Genomic DNA, 24,647 nt, shown 5'->3' on the forward strand with positions numbered 1-24,647 from the left:
AACTGTTTTATTCTTTTTCTATGTCATCTATAAGTTTTGAGAGCATCACCCTTTAATTGCGGTTCTTTTAAAACAGAAATCCCAGAGATTGTTTTTGTCTCTGATCGATGTCTTAAAGTCTAGATGGGAAATAAAAGGAAAAAAGTATACCAACAAAAAGTATTGATGATCAGGCTATTTAATTACTAATTTTAATACAATGACCTTAGCAAACCATATGGGTAGACCATATTTGTCTATGGTCTACAAACCATATTTGTAGACTTAGTTGATGGTTGGTTATAAGAACTTCTTAAGAAATCATGCATATTTTAGATTTGTATTCTGACTGCTTATTTGATCCAGAAACTATGAAAGGGCTGGGTAAGGAGTAGGATTTAACAAAGGTTTGTTAAATGAATAAATGAAAGAATGAATATATGGCATATATTGAGTTGCAACTGGACATGAATAAAGAGTAATGAATCTAGTTCAATTGGATGCTAGATGTCATAATTATTTTAGTTATAATGCTATCTGAGATTATTCTGAGAGATAAAATTTTGGGATAAACATGAAATCTGTATAGAAAATATTATGAAACATAATCATCTATGACTATGAATTAATGATATTTTATGATTATAAGGTAGTATTGTAGAGTCTCATAGTTCCTACTGCCACATCATAAAAAGTTAATGAATCAGTTGAAGAAATTGGCAACTATTAAAGACATGAAAGGGATTTTTCCATTTTTAGTGACAGTTAAGTTGTGATAAATTGTCCCTTGAGAAAGTCCATTTTAGCACTTGGTAGTAGCATCACATGGTAAGATGTTTGTTTGGTGTGACATTTCTTCGGAGGTAGTTCCCACTGCTGAATACTTTATTATTTGCTCTTGTAAAAATTTAGGAAGGGAATTGAAGGGATTATCATTCTGTATCTGAATGTGTACATGTGAGTACATACATGTGTACATGTTGAGGGTGGTCAAGAGGAAATAAGTTTGGGACATGTTGAGCTGTACTGAAGTTCTCCAGGGATAGCGATAAGGATTCATTGCTTTGTGGTGCTCCCCTTCCTTTGTGGTCTGGTTCCTGTGTTTGAGGGTGGCCTTGCTTATCTTCCAAAGCCTCGGAAGCTGATGTTTGCTGTGCATCAGCAGAATCCTTACCAGGCAGAAGTTCCTTGGTGTACTGTTGTAAAGCTTAGCTGTCATTGAAAAAGACAAGACAATCTGAGATCTCATTGCTGAACTGGTCATTGCAGAGCGCTGGACCTGACCTGATACCCTGGATGTCTGAGCTTGATTTTGATGCTCATTTTTGGTTGTGTGTGTTTGCTGCAGTATCTTCTCTTGCAGGTACTTGTAAAGTGGATTGGACTACACTGTACCTCTCTCTGCAGAACAGGGCTCTTTGCTCCTCTGATTCCTCTCTTCAAGGCCTGACTGGAAGATTGAAGAAGAATCATGTTCCTTCTTGGCTGGATTTTGTTGGTCATCAACTTCTCCCGCCAGCTTTTGAGGGCTTTTATCTTCTTCCTCCCATGTGACAAGTTTCTCTGTTTCAAGGTGTGTCTGTGCCTCTGGGTGTCCACTGTGCTCCACAGCTGGGCCTGGGCCTTTCGTTGCTGAGCCCTGAATCCTGTGCTCTTCTCCTTCAGGCTGTTCCTGTTCCTTGCTGAGCTGCTCATCCTCTCCTCCAGCTGCCTCCTGAGTTCTGTTTTTCTTACCCAATGCTACCTGTTTCTGAGTGTTTGGGTTATTATGGCAACTTCCTTGTGCAGACTCTCTGAGTGAGTCTACTTGACTCTGGGAATCCTCTTGCAGAAGAAGATCACTTGTCCCTGAGCTGCTGTCACCATCTTCTGGAGTCAGGCTGTTAGGGGTTTCAGAAGACCTTTTATCATTCTCTGTGACTGTTGGCTCAGGATCCTCCCCCTGGTTACCATCATCCTCCTTGACTGGCTTGTCATGAGTCTTGGTGACCCTCTTATTTTCCCCTCCAGACTGGTTCTCAAGCGATGACAACTGCCATATTCTTTCTCTTGCTCCTGGTGCCCTTTCTGCTGCAGGGGCATTTTTGTTGCTCACAAGTGTTTCTGCTGTCCCTTCATCTGCATGTCTTGCCTCTTTTCCTGAGGTGACCGCTCCTTCAATTTCAGGATGATTCTGATCTTCTGAGTGTAACTCTTCTGTCTTAGAACCTTCTTCAGCATCCCTTTCTTTTGATGATTCCTGGAGTTCCTGATACTTTCCATCCTGTGCTTCACCTTTCAGGGCTGGTAGCTGTGTCTTTCTCTCACTTTCTCCCTGCACTACTGTTCCATGGGCCTCCATGTCATCTGGCTTCTCTTCTGGGCTAGACACTTGTCTTGGTTCTGGATGCAGTAATGATTGTATGTCAAGATAATGGAGGTTCAACAAGTTGAAGATTGTAAGAACAAATTCGTTAAAACTGATGGTGCCATCATTGTTAAGAGCCAGAAGGTTCAAGTTTCTCTCCACATCGTGAATGACATGTGGCTGCATGAAAACACAGTGAGAAGTCAGCCTGTTTACAAGGGGACAAGTATCTTGACTGTCCCCCAAGAACACTCATTTTTTAACCCTATTCCTCAGGCATTGGTGAAATTTCCCCCAACAGTAGGATTTTTCCCTGGATGCCATTTTTCATGAGAAAGCAATGGGTAAGAAGGGGCATTTATATCACCTATGAGTTGCATTTAGATGCATACTGGCTCATGACTCCTCTCAAAAGCCTACTTTGCCGAAGTAATAGTCCCAGTAAGGAAAACTTCACTTTTCTCCATAAGGCTGGCTAAGCAATTGCACAGAGTAGGGAGCTGAGACTGAAAAAAAAATTGCTTAAAAGGCAGTGAGTGCCGAGAGCTGGGAGCCAGGTGCAAGACAGACAGGGATCGCAGACACCTGCCCTGCTTGGATTATGGAGAAAGGACAAGTGGAGAAGGATGTGCACAGCTCTGTGAGCACCTCACCTGAAGAATGTTCCCAAACTCGTTCTGGATGAGCCGTTTCAGCTCTCTGCAGGTCAGGGTCACTTCATCACCATCCTCCCTGGCATACTTGTGGAATGTCTCAATTACACAGAGGACATTTCTCAGGAGTCGAGGCATCTTGACAAACTCAGGAGACTGTGAGGAAGAACAAACAAAGCTCATTTCCCAGAATGGGTTCTTCAAGAAGGAGATAACAAGATGGTCCCTCTTTCTGATTTTCTCCCAGTTTTATTGCATCGTCTGCTCTATTCTGTATTTTAAATATTGTATTTGAACTTTAGGGGTGATTTAGTTCTGCACCAGATACTGTGGCAATATCAGATCTAGCAAAGGTAAGTATTAGAAGAGACACTTTGCATTATCCTTCGGAAAACGGGGACATCTGTATGTTCAGACAAAGCTTTATTGCAAAAAGAGGGTGGAAAATGAACTCAAATATAAATACTGAAATGCGCACATAAAGCCCACAGATTGGGACCAATCCTTTCAGCCTCATCTAACAATGCCCACCTGTTTTCCTCCCACCTGGGCTCAGTTTAACTCCTCTGCTTGGGAAAGTGTAACTTGAAGTTAGGAAAGTTTGTAGAGGGAAGAAAAGGCCAAGAAAATCACCTGCTATGCATGCAGGCTGAAGCAACTTTTTTTTTCCTCTAGGAAGACATGGCTCAGTGAACTTACTGGTAAAATAAATAGAGTTCTGACCCTTCAGTCAATACCCATCATTTAAATAATTCTGTATTTTTATACAGGTCTGAGCTATGTGTCTTGTTAAATAGTATTCATTCCTATGTCTTACAAACAGTTTATATTAAAAAAATGATTCACATTGCTTGGTAAAACAATAATCAAAGAAGTTCTGGAAGCAAGGGATGGTACATTTGGGTGGCTGGAGCTCCCAGTTTAGTATCTCAGTTAAAGGACAAAAAAGCCCCTTTCAGGACTTCTTAACCAGTGCCAGCTATCTCTCTTTCCTTCAGCCTGTCAGGCATAATTAACTGTCATCTTGGAACTGGAAAGATTGCTAAACGCATCCCCCATGCAGGTGTTTCAAAATTTATACAAACAGGACATACTGGAGCACACAGACCCTGAACCCAGAAATAACAACAAAACAAACTGAAGCCTGCATTATCAGCCGGAAACCTCCTGATTTACAACTGATTTGCCATGACTACTCAGCTACAACACCCTTGCCCTTTTTGATGCAAGAAAACCTCACAGTCCCTGCTCTTCAGGTCTGGTGCATTTCTCCGCACCTAGCCCTTACCCTGTCTTGGGAAAGTAAAAATAAAACTTGGCTCTCTGCATTTTCTTCTCTTTGTGAATTCTGTCACAGCCTGCATCACTGGCCACCCTAACAATTGGAAGTGGTTTACTTAAAGCGTTTCTTCTGAAAATCTTATGGAATTTCACAAGGAAGCAAAGCAGCCCCCACACCCTAAGTATGCTCAAGCAGATACTCATTGAGACTTACCTTGTTCACGAGTGAGAGCAAGTGTGAAGCAGGCAAGGCATTGTGAGCTGATGGCAGGTGCCAAAACCTTTTATTGGGTCTTTAATTGCACAGTTTGGAAGGAGACACCCTCTGGGTCTAAAGCCCTGATTCATCACCACCAAACCCAGCCTCCCCTCCTTCTCTACTGCCAGCTTGTCTTACTTTCATTTCCTTCTTTAGGCAGCTTCAGTTAAGTTGGCTTCAGACTCATCCAAAGGAAGGTGAAGAGGTATTTTTGTTCATTTACTGACTTTTGCACATTATAGTTTTGAGAGATCTTTGGGGTGGTGTTGTTTTTTTTCAAACCTAAGCACACAATTATATTTCTGTTTGACAAATCATAGGGCTGGCAGGAATCTCAGAAGTCATCTGATTCCTCTCTCTGTTCACAGGATGGACTGTATTTGACCCAGCCCAGACAGATGGGTGTCAGTCATGTGTTTAAAAATAGAGGCCCTATTTAGCCATGTGACTAAAGTGGAGATACCAGTTGATTTGGGTGTTTCAGTGCTCTGTTCTTCTTGCCTAGAGGCAGAGTTTGAAAAAGAAATCTCTTGCTGGGTGTGCAGAACTTTGCTTACCTAAGATGTGCTATTTTAAAAATGTGATTGACTTCTGCTCTTTAAAGGCACTTTGATAATCCAAGGAGCTTAGAAATGAGCATTTATATGATTGTTCTTTCTGTGAAGGGGAAAGGGAGACAGAAACCAACAAGCTGAGGACAGGCAGGAGTGAGCCTGAGATGCTAACTGGCAAATGTTACTTCCTCCTAGATCTGAGTCCCTCAGATCTAGAGAATATTTAGTTAACAGGAGAATTAGAATCACTTTTTTTAGATATTTATAAAGAGAATAGACTATGTTTTAAGACATTCTTGCCAGCTTGTAAAGGATGTAAGAAATAGATCCATGAAAACAAGTGTAAAAGACAAAGACCAAGATAATGGAAGGGTGGGGATGGGAGTAATTACATGAGAAGACTGAGACTGAAAAAGCGTTGATATTGACCAGAACCTTGTTCGATCTTGCTGATAATCAAGGGAAGTCCAAGGAAACTGAATGCTGAGCAGAGGAGTGGGTGGAATCCACATTGATAGTTTCTGCCCATAAAAAAGTTTCTCAGCATTCCTCTAAAAGGAAGACTTCTCCTGAGAATTGAAATTGGCATGTGAAGGTCATTTTAATTCTCATCAGTCAACATCCCCTGACTACCAACTGTTTCTTGACACTGTGTCAGGCCCTGGGGTATTTAAAGTTGAATAAGCTATGTCTCTCTGCCTGGCACTCACAGGCCAGTCTCTTGAGAAGTAATTAAAGAAAACTGAGCATGTTCAAGGCTGACTTGAAAGACTTAGGGAAGATGTAATGGCTGTTTTGAAATATTTGAAGGGTTTTCAGGAGGAAGAGAAATGGAATAGGAATAGAAAGGAACAAATGTTCACTCAGCACTTATGGCATACCAGAAACTTACAAGGGCTTTCTTATTTAATCCCTGAAGTCCCTTTTAGGTAGTTATCCTTTTTTAATGGATGAGGAAGACTCATGTATCCAGTAAATGGCAAAGTCAGGACTCAGAGTTGAAATGTCTCAAGAATGTTTCTGAGCCTGTGGTCCCTCCATTATCTCGTGTTCCTTATTCTGTGAAGTGTCAGAGGACAGAGCTAGAATTAATGGTTGCAGCTTTCTAAAAGCAAACTTTAGTTAGACAATGGTATAGTTTGCTCTTATAATAATGAGTTTCCTGTCACTAGCACTATTCAAAAAAGAGGCTGACTCACAATCTATTGGCTAGGTTATAACAGAAGTCCTGACACAGGAACGGATATGGCTGAAGGGGCTTACAGTAAAGGGCACAGAACTCTTCCAACTCTAAATGTCTATGGTCCTAGGTTATAGTTTCTATTTAGAGAGTCAGGGTTGAATCTTGCCTTGTCTTTGAACAACGTGTTGATGGGAGAGACCTGGTTCTTCTTGCTGATGCATGTAAACAATTATAGATCAGCAAATCTGTTAGTGTGCAATAAATTTATTAGTGATCCATTTCCATGGAAGAGAACAGGCCTAGCTAGAGTGTGGGGGTAGGGGTTGTGAAAAGCTAAGGTTCAGGACAAAGCAAGGTGGCAAAAGTAAGAGAGGCTGAAGACCAGGGCGGCCAGACCCCAGGTGGCCTGAGGCTAGGTGGCCAGAGAGCCAAGAGCGCCAAGCGCTCCCTGAGCACCTAGATACCCCTCTAAGCCCTTTGTTCTGAGGACTTACATAGTTGGTGGGATAGGAGTAAAAAAGTTACATATTGATAAATGGGTAAATGAGGTGCCAGCTTTCTTGGGGGGATGTGACTACCCAAATGTAGGTATGTGTGGGGGTCTGTCAGCCCAAATTCTTATCTTGCTCCAGACCCTATTTGTTCATCTTGTTGTAAAACATACATGATAGGAAGCAGTTAACTAAAGTTGGGGCAGTTACCCAAAGTTATTTATGGGCTCTTTCTGTAGACATTAGGGACTGCTTGTAAAACAGTGACCAGAGGCAGACAATTAAACAAGGCTGTTTTCTTGGCTGCTTCTTTGGGCACAGTGGGCCCTCTCCCACATTCCAGGCCATGGGATGAAAGCACAGTTTTAAGGCTTTTTTCTCTGGTAGTGGAAACACTACATAGAATTTCAAGGACTTCACTCCTCCCATGCTAACATAGTGTTTCTTGTGATGTTGGAGCACCTGGCAATATTATTGGACCAGGTCATGACTACTGAGTTAGTGGGTGAGACATGTCTCCCTCCTCCTCCCTGCATTGGTTTACTGTTCATTTGACCCAAGTGATAAGAGGCATTTCCTGGCAATCAGGATGCTAGATGCTGGTTAGTAACAGCAGTGCAGTCTCAGAGTTCTTCCTATGCTGTCTCCTGTTTCAAATGTAAGGCTGGTTTCTTGCCCTTTTATAGGCATTCCTATTTTCTTTCAGTGATTACTCAAGACTGTTTAATACCCACACTTCTTTTTTTTTAAAGATTTTATTTATTTATTTTTAGAGAGGGGAAGGGAGGGAGAGAAACATCAATGTGTGGTTGCCTCTTGTGTATCCCTCACTGGGGACCTGGCCTGCAACCCAGGCATGTGCCCTGACTGGGAATCGAACTGGAAACCCTTTGCTTCACAGTCCAGTGCTCAATCTGTTACAGAACAAAACAAGGGGGGGCCTGGGACAATATACTATTACTGAAAGAAGCCCCCAGGTCCATTATGTCCACCGCCAGAGGAAAGACGTCTCTGAATGCCAGAGATTCATGAAAAGGAAAGGAAATGTTTATTTAATGCTTTACAAACTTAAAGTAGTGACCTAATGTCTATATCGAAAAATCCTAAAATCTCTTAAAACACCCACAAACAGACACAGTCCTTCCTTTCCCCCTTTGCCCAGTCCAGAGTACCATATCTCAGGAAAGGAAATAGAAGTCCATGGCTCAGGCAGTCCTCTGGTTATTCCCAGTCAGTACTCTGTCTTGACTGGGAGACTGTTATAGGGTGCAGCCAAGAGGGGGGACCCCAAATAGGCATTTGAATTGGGGTCCAGAACTCAAGGTCCAGGAGATTTTAAGATGTCTTCACCCCTTCCCCCACAGGTGTGAGTTGGGGGAAGGGGCACACAGACCAAGAACATGCAGGGCAGCTTTGCAGCTAATCCGTGGCATGGTCATTTAACATACCTATAGCCTTTGGCTGGTCACTTAGATATGCTAAATAGCTATGGCCATGCTCTAGGCCAGGGGGATGGAAAGGGACCTCCCCCAAGATGTGACTGGGGGGCAGGTCCCCCAAGTTACAGCACCTGTGTGGGAGCTCAGAGAAGATTGGCTCCATGACATGGGGTCACACCTGCCCAGACCCACGATGGCGACCAGAAAAGCTGGAGAAGACAGCAGATTGAGGGCAAGTGTGCCCAAGTGTAGGAGCAGTCAGAAATGGGGGTGTAGAGGAAGATTGGCGTGGGGATTTAAACCCAGACATGGCAGCCAATGAAGGGAAAAGCACGCGGTTTTGGCTGAGTGGGGACTCCCATGGCCCTGGGAGAGAGGACCATGTGCCTTTGCCAGAGTGGGGACACCCGCAGCTTTAGAAGGGGGAACCACCACCTGGTTTTAACAGAGATCCTGGTGACTCAGCTAAGGGTGCCGGGAACCCAGGGAGGTCTCCCAGTCAAGACAGTACTAACAGGGAATAACTAGAGGAATGCCTGAGCCATGGACTTCTATTTCCTTTCCTGATATACGGTACTCTGGACTGGGCAAAGGGGGAAGGAAGGAAGGACTGTGTCTGTTTGTGGGTGTTTTAAGGGACTTTAGGATTTTTTGATAAAGATATTAGGTCACTACTTTAAGTTTGTAAAGCATTAAATAAACATTTGCTTTCCTTTTCATGAATCTCTGGCATCGAGAGATGTCTTTCCTCTGGTGGTGGACATAACGGACCTGGGGGCTTCTTTCAGTAATAGTATATTGTCCCAGGCCCCCCTTGTTTGTTCTGTAACAAGACCTCCCTGGGTTCCTGGCACCCTCAGCTGAGTCACTGGGATCTCTGCTAAAACCAGGTGGTGGTTCCCCTTTCTAAAGCTGTGGGGTTCCCCACTCTGGCAAAGGCACATGGTCCTCTCTCCCAGGGCCATGGGAGTCCCCACTCAGCCAAAACCGCGTGCTTCTCCCCAGTTGCTGTGGAGCGGTGGGGTTGGGGGGAGGGTGGTCGCCACTCTGCCAAAGCTGAGTGGCTGTTCTCATCTAAAGCCTCATGGTGATTCTCTCTTGCAGGGCTGCCGGAGTTCCCACTCTGCTAAAGACACGTGTTCTCTCTCTCAATGGCTGCCGCCTCTGGGTTTAAATCCCTGTGCCAATCTTTCTCTGCAGCCCCATTTCTGACTCCTCCCACACTCGGCTTCACATGCCAGAACTCATATCCTTACAGCTTTACTGGGCTGCCATCATGAATCTGGGCAGGTGTGACCCCATGTCATGGAGCCAATCTTCTCCAAGCTCCCACGCAGGTGCTGTAACATAGGGGGGACCTGCCCCCCAGTTACATCTTGGTGGGGTAGTTACTTCCATTCCCCTGGCTCAGGGCATGGCCACAGCTATTTAACATATCTAAGTGACCAGCCAAAGGCTATAGATATGTTAAATGACCACGCCAGAGGTTAGCTACAAGGCTGTTGCTATGCGAAACAGCTCCCAATGGCCCTGCTCAATTTGTTCCCTCCCCCAACCCACACCCTGGGGGTGGGATGGGGAGGACATCCTAAAATCTCCTGGACACCTTGAGTTCTGGACCCTATTCCAAATGCCCATTTGGGGTCCTTCCTCTTGGCTGCACCCTGTAACAAATCCACTGAGCCACACCAGCCAGGGCTAATACCCATACTTCTTAGTGGGCAGTGACTCAAGGAGATAGCAGAAGGAGGAATGGGATGGCTCTCTATCTAGTGTTTAAAAAATTATTTAGGCTGCTGTACAATAAATTCTACCATTAAAAATTCTACCAATTATTTAGGCTGCTGCCAATAACTCTACCATTAGAAAGAAAAGACCCTGATTGTCCTTTCTTCTTCCAAAAATACCTCCTTAGTGGTCCCTTCATGATGTTCTCTTCCTCCAATTTCATATAGGGATAGTGAAGACAAAGAGTAGTAAAGAGAAGTTGACTTATATGGAACTATGTTTAAGAGCCTCTTTTTCTTCAAGGTCAACTGAAGTCTTGAATGAAGGCTCCAGATAAAATCCATATGGTGGTTACTTTGGAAAAGGTGACTAATAAAATAATTAGCCATGTTTTCTATAATAATGGAAAATTTTCTATAATAATGGAAAATTTGATATGCAAAAAGTCTTTATTATCATGATTTCATTGCCTTTTTTACTTATCACAAAAGTAGTAGGAGTTTATTCAAGATGACTGATGGACTGAGCAACTCTATATTCTTAATGTCCCTCCTGAAATCCTCTAAATTAAAAATATACAAAAAGAAAAAAATACATTAGAATTATGAGAAGGCCTGGAGGAGAATCACAACTGAGTTTCAATAAATTTATCAAAGTTGATACCCAAGCAGTCTATAAATTCAACACAATTCCTATTGAAAAACTAATGGCACATTTCACAGATCTAGAACAAATATTTCAAAAGTTAATATGAAACCAATAAAGACCCCAAATAGCCTCAGCAATCTTGAGAGAGAAGAACAAAGTTAGAGGGATAACAATACCTGATATCAAACTACAAGGTTGCTGTAATCAAAACAGACTGGTACTGGTATAAAAACAGACATACCCATCAATGGAACAGAACAGAGAGCCCAGAATTAAACCCAGATGTTTATGGTCAATTACTATTTGACAAAGGAGGCAATAGCATGCAATGGAGTAAAGACAGTCTCTTCAACAAATGGTGATGGGAAAACTGGACAGGTACATGCAAAAAATGAAACTAGACCACAAACTTATACCATAAACCAGAAAAAAACTCAAAATGGGTAAAAGATTTAAACATTAGCTGTGATACAATAAAAATGCTAGAGGAAAACATAGGCAGTAAAATGTCAGATATTCCACGCAGCAATATTTTCACCAGTATATCCCCTAAGGCAAGGGATATAAAAGAAAGAATAAACAAAGGGGACTAAAACAAATTAAAAAGCTTCTGCACAGCTAAAGAAACCATCAAAATAAAAATGGAACCCATTGTATGGGAGATCAAATTTGCCAATTACACATCAGGTAAGGATTTAATTTTCAAAATATATAAAGAATTTAAACAATTCAACACCAGGAAGAAAAATAATCCCATTAAAAAATGGGCAAAGGACCTAAACAGACACTTCTCCAAGAAGGACATACAGAGGGCCCACAGACAAATTAAAAAATGCTCAATGTCACTCAATGTCATCAGAGAAATGCAAAATAAAACTACATGAGATGTCACCTCATACCTGCCAAAACAGCTATCGTTAATAAATCAACAAACAAGTGCTGGCGAGGATGTGGAGGAAATGGAACCCTAGTGCACTGTTGGTAGGAATGTAGGCTAGTGCAGCCGCTATGGAAAACAGTATGGAGTTTCCTCAAAAAACTAAAAATCTTGACCCAGTGATTCCACTTCTGGGAATATATCCTAAGAATCCAAAAACACTAATTCAAAAGAACATATGCACCCCTGTGTCCATAGCAGTGTTACTTAACAATAATCAAGATCTGGAAACAGCCTAAGTGCCCATCAGTAGATGTGTGGATAAAAAAACTATGGTACACTTGCACAATGGAATATTATGCAGCAGTAAAAAACCCTCTTATCTTTTGTGACAGCATGGATAGACCTGGAGACTATTATGCTAAGTGAAATAAACCTGTCAATGAAAGACAAATACCATATGATCTCACTTATATGTGGAATCTAATGAACAAAATAAACTAATGTGTAAAGTAGAATCAAAGGCATAGAAACAGGGTGCAGACTAACAGCTATAATGGGGGAGGTGGGAAGTTGAGACTGGTTGAAAAAAGATGAGGGGATTAGTCAAAGAACATATATGAATGACCCATGGGCAAGGACAACTGTGTGGGAATTGACTATGGTAGTGGGGGAGCTGGGTGGAGGGGGAGCAAAGAGGGAAAAATTGGGACAACTGTAATAACATAAACAATAAAAAGTAAAATATTTACAGAAGTTGAAAAGGAATGGTAGAATGTTTATGATAGAAACTAGAGGAGAAAGACCCAGCCCAGAATGTGTTATGAGGGAGTGGCAGAGGTTCCCATCTGGCCATCAGAATCTGGAGAAGCTCTGGACTCAGATTTTGCAGGTATGATGGAGGTGGGAGTGAGAAGTGGGGCATTAAACAAGGAGGCCAGTTGAAAGTTTATGTAAGGAACTTCTGTCTCAGTGGTCATTTCCGTCTCCCTCTTCCACTTTAGAGCACAGAGCATAGGTATCTGTGTATATATTGCCCAATCTTCCTAGTAAAATTCCAATATCTTTTCCCTGAAGGATATGAACTTTAAAAAAATATTTGTTTACTTTTAGAGAGAGGGGAAGGGAAGGAGAAAAACATCAGTGTGAGATAAAGACATATTGGTTGCCTCTTTCACGTGCCCCAAGGGGGGACCGAATCTGCAATCCAGGCATATGCTCTAAACAGGAATTGAATCAGCGGCCTTTCACTTTTGCAGGATGATGCCCAACCAACTGAGCCACACTGGTTAGGGCTGAACAAACTTTCTATAAATGCTAAATTAAACTTATTGAGGGCAGGACTCTGTATCTTATTTCTACTTTATCCTCAAAAGCTGCAAGAGTATCTGGATTATAATAGGTGCTCTGTCAGTATTATTTGACTAATGAGGCATCTGGTACAGATATTAATACTCCAGGAAAACCCTCTTCATATGGGGGGTTGTTTGGGGAGATAGCAGGTCTGCAGCCTGACAGCCATTCCCTTGCTAATTGATAGGCTTCTCAATCCTGCCACAAATTCCCACTCAGGGAAGAGAGCTGGTGTGAAAGCAGACCTGCTTATGCAGATCAGAAAAAAAAACCCCTCATCTTTTTAACTGATGTAAAGGAGACAACTAAGAATATTTAGGCATATGAGTAAATCAGCAGCATGAAAGACAAAGAACAAGATAAACAGACAAACTGACCCCAGAAGAAATAAATATAATCCAGGAAGCAGAAGAAAAGTTAAAAAACTCTAACTGGCATACTCCAAAACAAGGCCAGAGTTCTCTAAAGAGCTATCAGAAAACAAGAATCAGAGAATAAAAAAGTATTTTTAGATTAAAAAAACCCCTGAAATAAAAAAAAGAATTAAAAGTCAAACAAACAAACAAAACCAAGTTGACAAAATATACAAAGCCAATAAGTGGTAAACTCAGTTTTCACTCTCAGGCAATCTTGCTTCCAGGTCTGTGTGCTCAATATAACAATATAGACATTCACTGGTTTCCAAGTGTTAGAATCCATCTATGTAAAAAGCGTGGTTTATCTGGTTGTGATTGGAAATGTAAAAGTGCAACTGACACTGTCAAAAGTTGATGGAAAACAAAAACTAAGTATATTAGGTTAATTATACTTATTTAATATACTTAATATAAATATACTTCAGAGTAAATTTAAAGACATAACTGGGTTTATTAAACAATTTGTAAACTGGGCTGCATCTCATTCAAGAAGCAGAAAGATACTCTGAGTAGTTATACAAAATGGGAGGCTGTTTAAAATAAAGGTGGAGGCAAGGAAGTCATTAGCAAAAGAAAAATGAAAATTCATTGGGGGAAAGTAAGAGTTCAAAGTGACAACAGCTTTCAATTGGCTGAGCTGTGGTGTTTTCCATTGGCTGGGCTTGTTGCTGGACAAGAAGAAAATTTTCCTTCTTTCTGATGGGGTGGTACAGTAAGATACACATTCCAGCTGGAGATACAAGGTAGCCTCTTCCTGTTTGACAATAAGTGGTAGGGTATGAGAGCTCTTTCTACATGCTTTTCTAACTTCAATTTTAGCTGAGGTTTTCTTTATTAATTTTAGAATTAGAAAGGTAACAGATTAGAATAATGGAAATATTAAACATAACATTGAGAATGGAAAAAGAAGAAACATGATTTAAACCCTGTCTTGTCAGAGTGGAGTATCACTTAAAATTGATAAATTTTACTACCAAAGGTTACTAGCAAAAGAAAAAATATTTTTAAAGAGAGTTTTTTTCTCTGAGAAATGAGACTAGGGTTAAAAATATGTGAGGCAGAACACTTGATTATTTTAAAATTAAATTTATTTTGGGTAACTGGATAATAACATTACATATATTTCAAGTATATAATTCTATAATACTTCGTCTGTAATTGCATTGTGTTCTCACCACTGTAATCACATTGTGTGCTCATCACACAATGCAATTCATAGTCTAGCTCCCTCCATCACCATATATTTGACCACCTTTGCCTCCTTCATCCTTCCTGCATTCCTCTTCCCTTTGGTAATCTTCATCCTGTTGTCTTTGTCTATAAATTCATTTTGTTTATTCATTTGTTGCTTTCTGTTTTATATCCCACACATGAGTAAAGTCATATGGCTCTTGTCCTTTTCCATCTGACTTATTTTGTTTAGTATGATATTCTCAACATCCATCCATGGTGTCACAAATGTTAATATTTCATTCTCTCTTATGGCTGAGTAGTATTCCACTACATATATGTACCTCTCTTTATCCAGTCAATTTTCAAAGGAGAATTAGGTTGTTTCCATGTCTTGGCTACAATGAATAATGCTGCAATGAACATGGGGGTACATATATCTTTAAGAATACATGTCTTCAATTTTTTTGGTAGATACCCAGACATATGGAGTGTTTAAGGTTTTCTATATACAATGTCATGTCATCTGTGAACAATGACAGTTTTACTTCCTCCTTTCCAATTTTGATGCCTTTTATTTCTTCTTCTTGTCTCATTGCTGTGGCTAGGACTTCCAGTACTATGTTGAATAGGAAAGGTGAGAGTGGGCATCCTTGTCTTATTCTTGATCTTAGTGGAAAAGCTTTCAGTGTCTCACCACTGAGTATAATATTAGCTGAGGGTTTGTCATATATTGACTTTATATACTGAGGCGCTTTTCTTCTATACCCATTTTATTGAGTGTTTTAATCATAAATGGATGTTGTATCTTGTCAAATGCTTTTTCTTCATCTATTGGTGTGATCATATGGTTTTATTCTTAATTTTATTAATGTGGTATATCACATTGGTTGATTTGCATAGGTTGAGCCATCCTTGCAACACTGGAATGTAGCCTGCTTGATTGTAGCATATTATCTTTTCAATGTATTATTGTATTTGATTTGCTAGTATTAGGTTTAGGATTTTTGAATCTATATTTATAAGAAGTATTAGTCTTTAATATTCTTTATTTGTGTTGGCCTTTGCCGGGTTTTAGTATCTGGGTAATGTTGGCCTCATAAAATGAGTTAGGAAGTATTGCATTTTCTTCATTTTTTTTTGAAGCATTTGAGAAAGATAGGTATTAAGTCTTTGAATCTTTGGTAGCATTCACTAGTGAAGCCATCTGATCCTAAATTTTTGTTCTGGGGGAAGGTTTCACTTTCCTACTGTTAATTGATCTATTTATATTTGCCAGTTCTCCCTGATTTTGTCTAGGAAGGTTATATATTTCTAAAAACATATCCAGACATGTTGCCTTTCATAGTTATATTTTCTATAGTCATTTTTGTGGTGTTCATTGAAAGTTTTCTTTCATTTCTGATTTTGTTTGAGTCTTTTCTCTTCTTGCTTAGTGAATCTGGCCAGAGGTTTGCCACTTTTATGTATTTTTTTCAGAGAACCAGCTCTTGTTGCATTAATTTTTAAATTGCTTTTGTTTTCCATTTCATTTACTTCTGCTCTAATTTTTTATTATTTCTTCTTTTTCTACTGATTTGGGGCTTTATTTCTTCTTTTCCCAGTTCTTTAAGGTATATTTTAGATATTTTTTTGAGGTGGGCCTATCATGCCATAAACTTCCCTCTTATTACTGCTTTTGCTACATCCCCCAAACTTTTATTCTGTGTGTGTTCTCATTATCATTTGTCTCTAGGGATATTTTGGTCTCTTCTTTTATTCCTTCTTTGACCCAGTGGTGTTCAGTACCATGTTGTTTAATCTCCACATATCTGTGGTTTCCATCTTTCTTTTTGCAGCTGATTTCTAGTTTCAAAGTGTTGTGGTTGGAAAATATGTTTGGTATGATTTCAGTCTTCTTAAATTTGTCAAGGCTAGGGTTTTTTTGCCTTAATATATGATCTATCTGTGAGAATATTCTAGTGCATGTGCATGCCCTAGAGAGGACTGTATCTTTTGGTTCTGGAGTACAAAGCTTTGTAATGTTGATTATGTCCATTTGAATTAGTGTCATTTAAGGTTGGTATTTCCTTATTGATTTTCTGTTTGGATGATCTACCCATTGCTGTTGAAGGGGTGTTTAAATCCCTTACTATTATTGTCAAGAAAGAAAGAATTTTCAAGGAAGCCAGGGAAAAGAAGATGGTAACTTATAAAGGAAATGCCATTATATTATCTTCAGATTTTTCAGCAGAAATCCTGAAAGATAGGAGAGAGTAGAAGCAAATGTTTAAAACATTAAAAGAGCAAAATAACAGCCAGGAGTAATATATCCAGAAAAGTTATCTTTTAGATATGAAGGAGAAATAAAGGCTTTTCCAGACAAACACAAGCTGAGAATTTACTACTGCAAGACCTGCATTACAAGAAATGCTTTAAAATGCTCTTCTATCTGAAAGAAAAACAGATACAAAACTGTGAATAAGATGACTAACAGGCAGACAGAATAGGAAACTGTAATGCTTGTTCAGAATAAGATATTAAACACTGAAACATAACATAAGGGTTAAAGGAGGGAAAAGCCTAGACAATAGCTACTGCAATTTGGAAATAAGTGCACAGCATGAAATTGGATAATTGTATAAAAAGGGAGGGAGGAAAGGACTGAAATTGCACAGATGAGTGGAGTGGAGATAAGGTGCAATCAAAAGAAAAAGGACTATTGTATATATGAAACTTTCTTGCACAAACCTAATGGCAACCACAAAACAAAAATCCAGAACTGAGACACAAAGCATTAAAAAAAGAGAAAATGAAGGAAAAAATTATAGAACACCACTAAACTAAAACAATGGATAGAAACACAAGGGAAAAGAAACAATGGAGGCACAGAAGCTACCAGAAAACCATATATAAAATGATTATTTAATAATTTATCATAAGCTAGTCTTATACTGAACTTCTGACAAAGATGGAGCTGTAGGTAGATATGCTTCACTTCCTCACACAACCAAAGGAGGATAACAGCCAAATTAAAAACAAAAAACAACCAGAACTGCCAGAAAATTGAACTGTATGGAAGCCCAACAACCAAGGAGTTAAAGAAGAAATATTCATCCAGACTAGTAGTAGGGGTGGAGATGACCAGCTGAGGTGGAGAGGATGCAGGGCAAGGTGGCAGCTGGTGGACTGGGTGGGTGAGGCAGAAACAACTGGGGAGCAAGACAGATGACAAAACCCAGGGTTCCAGAACCAGGATAAAGCCTCAAAACTTCTGGCTGTAAAAACCTGTGGGGGTTGTGGCAGCTGAGAAGCTGCCAATCTCACAGGAGAGTCCATTGGAGGGGCCCATGGGGTCCTAGAACATACACAAGCCCACCCATTCAGGAATCAACACTAGAGCAACGCCTACAAGGGTGCAATTCACTTGTGACAAGTGGGGAAACTGACTGAAAGTGGGGTGAGAGTCAAGCAAGTGGTATTGTTCCCTCTCTAACCCCTCCCCCACATACAGTGCCACAATGCAGTGAAATGGGTTGCTCTGCCCTGGTGAATACCTAAGGCTCTGCCTGTTACAACATAACAGGTGCACCGAGACAAAGAAATATGGCCCAAATGAAAGAACAGATCAAAACTCCAGAAAAAGAACTAAACAATGAGGAGCTAGCCAACCTATCAGCTGCAGAGTTCAAAACACTGGTAATCAATATGCTCAAAGACATGATTGAGTATGGCCACAAAATAAAGGAAGAAATGAAAGCTATACAAAGTGAAATAAAGCAAAACATAGAAGGAACCAATAGTGAAGGGAAGGAAACCAGAACACAAATCAATGGTTTGGACCAGGAGGAAGAATAAACATTCAACCAGAACAGAATGAAGAAACAACAATTCAAAAAAATGAGGAGAGGCTTAGGAACCTCCAGGACAACTTTGTTCCAACATCCAGATCATAGGGGTGCCAGAAAGAGAAGAACAAGAGCAAGAAGTTGAAAACTTATCTGAACAAATAATGAAGGAGAACTTCCCCAATCTGGTGAAGGAAATAGACATACAACTCCAAAAAGCTCAGAGAATCCCAAACAACTTGGACACAAAGAGGAACGCAACAAGGCACATCATAATTAAATTGCCAGAGATCAAAGATAAGGAGAGAATCTTAAAAGCAGCCAGAGAAAGGGAGACAGTTACCTATAAAGGAGTTCCCATAAGACTGTCAGATGATTTCTCAGAAGAAACCTTACAGGCAAGAAGGGGCTGGGAAGACATATTTCAAGTCATGAAGGGCAAGGACCTACATTCAAGATGACTCTGTCCAGCAAAGTTATCATTTAGAATGGAAGGGCAGATAAAGTTTTTCCCAGTTAAGGTCAAGTTAAAGGAGTTCATCATCACCAAGCCCTTATTATATGAAATGTTGAAGGGACTTATCTAAGAAAAAGAAGATGATCAAAAATATGAACAGTAAAATGACAACAAACTCATAACTATCAACAGGTGAATCTGAAAAAAAGCAAAAACAAACTAAACAAGTAACTAGAACAGGAACAGAATCAGAGAAATGGAGATCACATGGAGGCTTATTAGCAGGGAAGGGGAAGGAGGAGAATGGGAGAAAGGGTACAGGGAATAAGAAGCATAATTGGTAGGTACAAAATAGACAGGGGTAGGTTAAAAATGGTATAGAAAATGGAGGAGCTGAAGAACTTATATCTATGAGCCATGGACATGAACTAAGGGGGTGGGAATGTTGGAGGGAATGGGGGTTTGGGTGGAGGGGGATAAAGGGAAGCAAAAGTGGGACAATTGTAAAAACATAATCAATACAATGTACTTAAAAATAATAAAAATTTATCATAAACTTTTCTATACTATTTGATTATGTTATCATTTATGTTTTGAAATTACTTTAATAAATAATTTTTAATGTTAGACATTTTAATTATAGAATATTTATAGGAGATATTAGCAATGTCAACTGTTCTTACTTAGTAACCTTTTTATGTGTATAAAACTTATCTTCCCAAGTACATTTTAATTACCTAAAGTGAGAGACTATGAATTATATATTCTTTTTTGTATCTCTTATAAAAGGAATATAGTAGAAAAAAATAACCACTTAAGTTATAATTAGACAAGCTGGGTTCAAAACCCACTAGTGTTTAACACATTTTCATCTATACATATTTTTTCTAGTTTTCTTTTAAATTGTTTTTACAAAACTGAAATTATTCAGTCCATGCCATTTGAAATTTGTTTTCTATTTTATAATGAACAGCTTTCCAGTTCAGTAAAGATTTTTCTATACCATATATTGATATGTGCATAGCATTCCATTGTATGAATGTACCACAGTATATTTAATCATTCCTTTCTTGGATATTTTAATTGTGTACAGTTTTTTTATTATTATATCCCATGGTGTGTGTGGTGTGATGAATATCTTGTGGCTAAATGGTCGTACTTTTAGAGTCATATGCCCCTTCATATGATCCCTTTGAGCCCTCATGACTGGCAGAATTTGATAAATGAAATGATTTCTCATTTGTTATAGGTAGTGCATCATTTGTGTTTAAGTAGAAAAATGTTTTTTTTTTAAGATTTTATTTATTTATTTTTAGAGATGGAAGGGAGGGAGAAAGAGAGAGAGAGAGAAACATCAATGTGCGGTTGCTGGGGCCCATGGCCTGCAACCCAGGCATGTGCCCTGACTGGGAATCGAAACTGTGATGCTTTGGTTCACAGCCCGCACTCAATCCACTGAGCTATGCCAGCCAGGGCTAGAAAAATGTTTTTATGTGTTATGCATGCATTTTATAGTGTATTGAGGCCCTTTTATAATCAACATGTACAGTATATTTATGCTCATGTTACATTATTTTCTTACACTGTGAGCAGATAACCAAGAAATAACTGTTAAATAAACAAGTGAGAAAGGCCATGAGTTCAGTTCTGAACTTCAGTAGTGATTAGGCCTTAGGCACATTAGAAACTATTCTGTTTCATTTCCTTATTTGGAGATGGGAAAAGAGGAGCAATATTGTCTAGAAATTACAGAATTGCTGTTAATTAAATCAAGTGAAAAGTAAAAACAGCAAAAACATTTGGCTTATAGTGCACTCTGCTCTGAGAAGGCCAGGACCATGTGTGACTTAATCATTTATGTAGCCAACCCAGCACAGTACTTGGAACACAGTAGGTACTCAATAAATATTTTTTCAGTGAACAAAATTGAAAGAAGTGTTCTCAGATGAAAGAGTCCTGACCTGGAATTAAAAGAACTGGACTGATTCCAGTCCTATCTCTGGCTCTGTAACTTTGGATCTTTTATCCCTATAGATTGACTACCCTCATGAAAACTGAAAGGTATGCACTAGAAAATAATAATATTCATTTATTGAGTCCTCAGCTTATATTTTGCACACATTATTTCTACTTTTCACAACAATCCTGCAAGGTAGGAACTATTATCCTAATTTCAGTCAAAGAAATATAATCTTGAAGAGATTATGTACCTTTTTACGTTAGACAGCTAAGTCTTAGGCAAGTTCCTAAACCATGGAAACCTAGGTTTTCATGAGAACTCCAAAATCTGAGTTCTTTATGTACATTAGGCTGCCTCCCTGCTAATATTCAGAATACTCTTCAAGCTTTAATAACTCATGAATCTGTTCTATTCTACACTGGCCACAAATATATTTGGTGGTCCAATCAGTATTTTTAACTTCTAGAACAATGGTAGGAAAAAATAGGTCTAACTATTTTATAGAGATGTATTATTTTCTTATATATTACCTTGGAACTTATTATCACTTGGAACCACCCTGCCCCTGGAATAATAAATTCAGTCTTCACAGTCTCTGTCCCTGGCCACCTCTCCTTATATCTCTCCCATTCATTGATTCCCAAGATATTGGATTTTCTTTCTCATTTGAACCCCAAGTTCACATACCTATGTCTCTTAGTCCCTGCTTGTACTCACTAGTTTTCCTCTCCTCCTCAGATTCTGCAACAGTTAATTTTATGTGCCAACTTGACAGAGCTATGGTGGCCAGATACGTGGTCAAACATTATTCTGGATGCTTTCATGAGGGTGTTTTTGGACGAGATTTTCATATAAACTGGCGATCTTTGAGTAAAGCAGATTATCCTCCTTAATGTGGTTGGGCCTCACTCATGCAGTCAGTTGAAAAAGTTCTTAATAGAACAAAGAATGACCTTCCCTGAACAAGAGGAAATTTGCCAGCAGATTTTCAAGACCTTCAGACTTGAATTGCAACATTGGCTCTTCCTTGAGCCTCTAGATTGCTGGCCCACCCTGCAGATTTTGGACTTGCCAGCCTCCATTATCATGTGAGCTGATTCCTTAAAATCTCTCTTTCTCTGTCTCTCCCATTTTATCAAATCCTCTTCTCCTCAACTTCATAGTTAGTATTCTTTTTTTTTTTTTTTTCTTTTTTTTAAAGCCTACAGCACCCGGTATTCCCAGGCGGTCTCCCATCCAAGTACTAACCAGGCCCGACCCTGCTTAGCTTCCGAGATCAGACGAGATCAGGCGCGTTCAGGATGGTATGGCCGTAGACCATAGTTAGTATTCTTGAAAGCCTTATCTTATATTTCTGCTTTCCTTGAATTCTTAAGTCAAATCCATTGAGACATATGAGATCATTACTGACCACCATATCACCAAATCACCAGGCATTTTTGGTAATTAATTTGCTTGGCTTTTCTGAAATATTTGATAACTGCTTCCTTTTTCTTGCAGCATGTTCTTGCCTACTTTTTGTGATACCACATATTCCTGGTTTTCTTCCTATCACTCTGACTGCTTTTTAAAATTCTCCTTTTTAGTATTTTTCTTTTGCATTTCCTTTAAATGTTGCTGTTTCTCAGTGTTCTGTCTTAGCCCAGTTTTTCTTCTTCCTCTCTCGATGTCCTGAATAATCTTATCTACTCTTATTGCTTCTATTATTACTGATAGACTGATACTCCCCTTTGTATATCAAATCCAAACTTCTCACCTGAGCTCTAGACTCACATGACCAGCTGCCAACTAGGTAATGTTTTCTGGAAACCTCAAATACATCTCCAATTCAATGTAAGTAGACTGAACTTGTCATTTCCCCCTCACTACAAACCTGAGGTTCCCTTATGCTTCTGTCTCAATAATGATACCACTATACACCCAGTTTCTCCAGCTAGAAATCTAATATTATCTTTATTTCCTTCTCTTCATCATCTTTTCAATATAGCACCAGATCCTACCAATTCTAATTCTCAAGATATTTTGTATGTGTCCATTTTCTTTATCCCTGCCCATTATCTTAGTTCAGGCTATCATTTTCTTTCCCGGGGATCATTGTAATATCTTCCTAATGTTCTCTCTGCTTCCATGTTGACCGTCTCCAACCCATCCTTCCCATTACAGCCAGAGTGATCCCTGTGAACTATCAATCTAGTTAATTACCCCCCTCTTTAAAATAACAATAACTCCTTGTCGTGTTGACTGGAGTTTACAAGAGGAATTGCCTTCAGAATGTGGAGAGCCTTAAATTCCAAACTGAAGACCTTGGACTTTTTCTTGCAGAAAATACAACACAATTTTCTTTTTACAAAGGCAGAATAATAACAAAAAGAAATCAGATTTTAAAATGTTTTTTAATTTGAATGCCTGTCATGGATGTCCTGAGGGTTCAGAAAATAATCACCTATTCAGAAATCTATTTTTGGTATATTTCAGATTATTGCATGTGACTGTCAGCTCTTTACTAACAAGAGAAACATGTGTTTATTACATATTATATAAATTATAATCATCAGAAGATTACAGTTCCAGTATACTTGCTAAACAAATGTAATTACTATAACTGAATGAAAATATTAACAATGTGTAATTAGTGCAGAAGATGGATTCATGCTTAACAAGTGGCCATGGACTTTCAGTTTGAGTGGAACCAACTCCAGGAATTTGTTTTCTTCTCAGAAAAGAATGGGAGTAATTAAATGCATATGTGAAGTTTATACATTGGGTCAATGATCTTCTATAGTATTAGGGTCACAGAAAATGAGGTTGGTAGGGGTCTTTTCCTCCAGTGAATACATCTGGGATGATAGAAAGACACTCTGGAGAGGCATTTGGGAGACAGATGGAGGGAAAGTCAGGTATGATTGGATAGAAAAGGAAGATCTTTGAAGCTGGAACAAGGCTCTGATGACTACCTTCATCGGTTAATTTTCTCCCCTATTTTCTGTTAGCTAAAGGTAGAATTGGGATGAGGGATTATTTGAGCTGCTTTGAGAACTTTATTTGAACAAACTGAATGTTAGAATTAAAGTAATTATTTTTCAGTCCTGTGAATAATCTTGGGTGATAGCTATTCTAGTCTCATAGTTTGAAATACAAAACAATGGAAGCCCAGAAAGCGTAAGTGGCTTGCACAAGGACACAGATAGTAAAGTGAAAGAACAGGCTAGAATGACTACTTCACCAGTGTATGCATATTGCCCCAAGCTTCTTATTCATTGTAGCATTCTTTCCACTGCACCATAGAAACTATGACAGATTTAATTTAAAAAGAGGGTCTTTGAGCAACCAGGACAGGCTTATATAATGTCAAAGGATAAAGATCATTACAATACAGATAGATTTCCCTAGCAACATAACCACACCTTACATGGTATATTAGTTTGCTAGTGCTATCATAATAGCCCCAGACTGAGTAGCTTAACCAATAGAAATTTATTTTCTCAGAATTCTGGAGGCCAGAAGTCTAAGATCAAGGTGTTGGTAGGGTTGTTTTTTTTTCTGAAGGTTATGAGGGCAGGATCTGTTCCAGGCCTCTGTCCTTGCTTATAGATGGCCATCTTCTTCCTGTGTCTTTACATCATCTTTCCTTCATCATGTGAGCCCAAACTTTCTCTACTTATAAGGACACTATTCATTTTGAATTAGTCCCCATCTAATGATCTCACTTAAGTACAATTACTTATTTAAATACAATATCTTCTATATTCTACTATATTCTAAGGTGCTGGGAGTTAAAACTTCCACATATGAACTTTTAGGGAGGACATAATCCAGCCCATAATACATAGATACCAGCTTTACCATCACAGAGCATTTTAAATCTTCAACCTCATTCTTTAGCGGCAACTAAGGTAATGTTAATAGAGCTCCCTCCCAGTTTATACTTAGGCAGTCAATTGCCTAACAGCCTCAAGCTTCTGCCCATGAATGTACACTGTCTAGGTGGAGCACAACTGTTAGCCTGCCAGCATATTCTCCTGTCA

The 24,647-nt window shown here is 39.3% G+C and overlaps 1 protein-coding gene and 1 non-coding gene across 2 annotated transcripts; both read right to left on the minus strand.

Moving 5' to 3' along the window:
- Positions 1-246: 246 nt before the first annotated feature.
- TCHHL1 (trichohyalin like 1) lies at positions 247-4,611 on the minus strand. The gene is given in 5 exon segments (XM_045817054.1): positions 247-1,073; positions 1,076-1,262; positions 1,265-2,506; positions 2,980-3,135; positions 4,475-4,611. Coding segments are annotated over 4 exon segments (1,605 nt in total). The 5' UTR covers positions 3,118-3,135; positions 4,475-4,611; the 3' UTR covers positions 247-1,035.
- Positions 4,612-21,821: 17,210 nt separating this feature from the next.
- Positions 21,822-21,940, minus strand: LOC123804861. Its single transcript, XR_006783214.1, has one exon. It is a non-coding gene; the product is annotated as a 5S ribosomal RNA (ribosomal RNA).
- Between the last annotated feature and the right edge of the window lie 2,707 nt (positions 21,941-24,647).

This window comes from Phyllostomus hastatus, unplaced genomic scaffold, assembly GCF_019186645.2.
Source record: "Phyllostomus hastatus isolate PE091 unplaced genomic scaffold, TTU_PhHast_1.1 phas_scaffold_216, whole genome shotgun sequence".
NCBI lineage: Eukaryota > Metazoa > Chordata > Mammalia > Chiroptera > Phyllostomidae > Phyllostomus > Phyllostomus hastatus.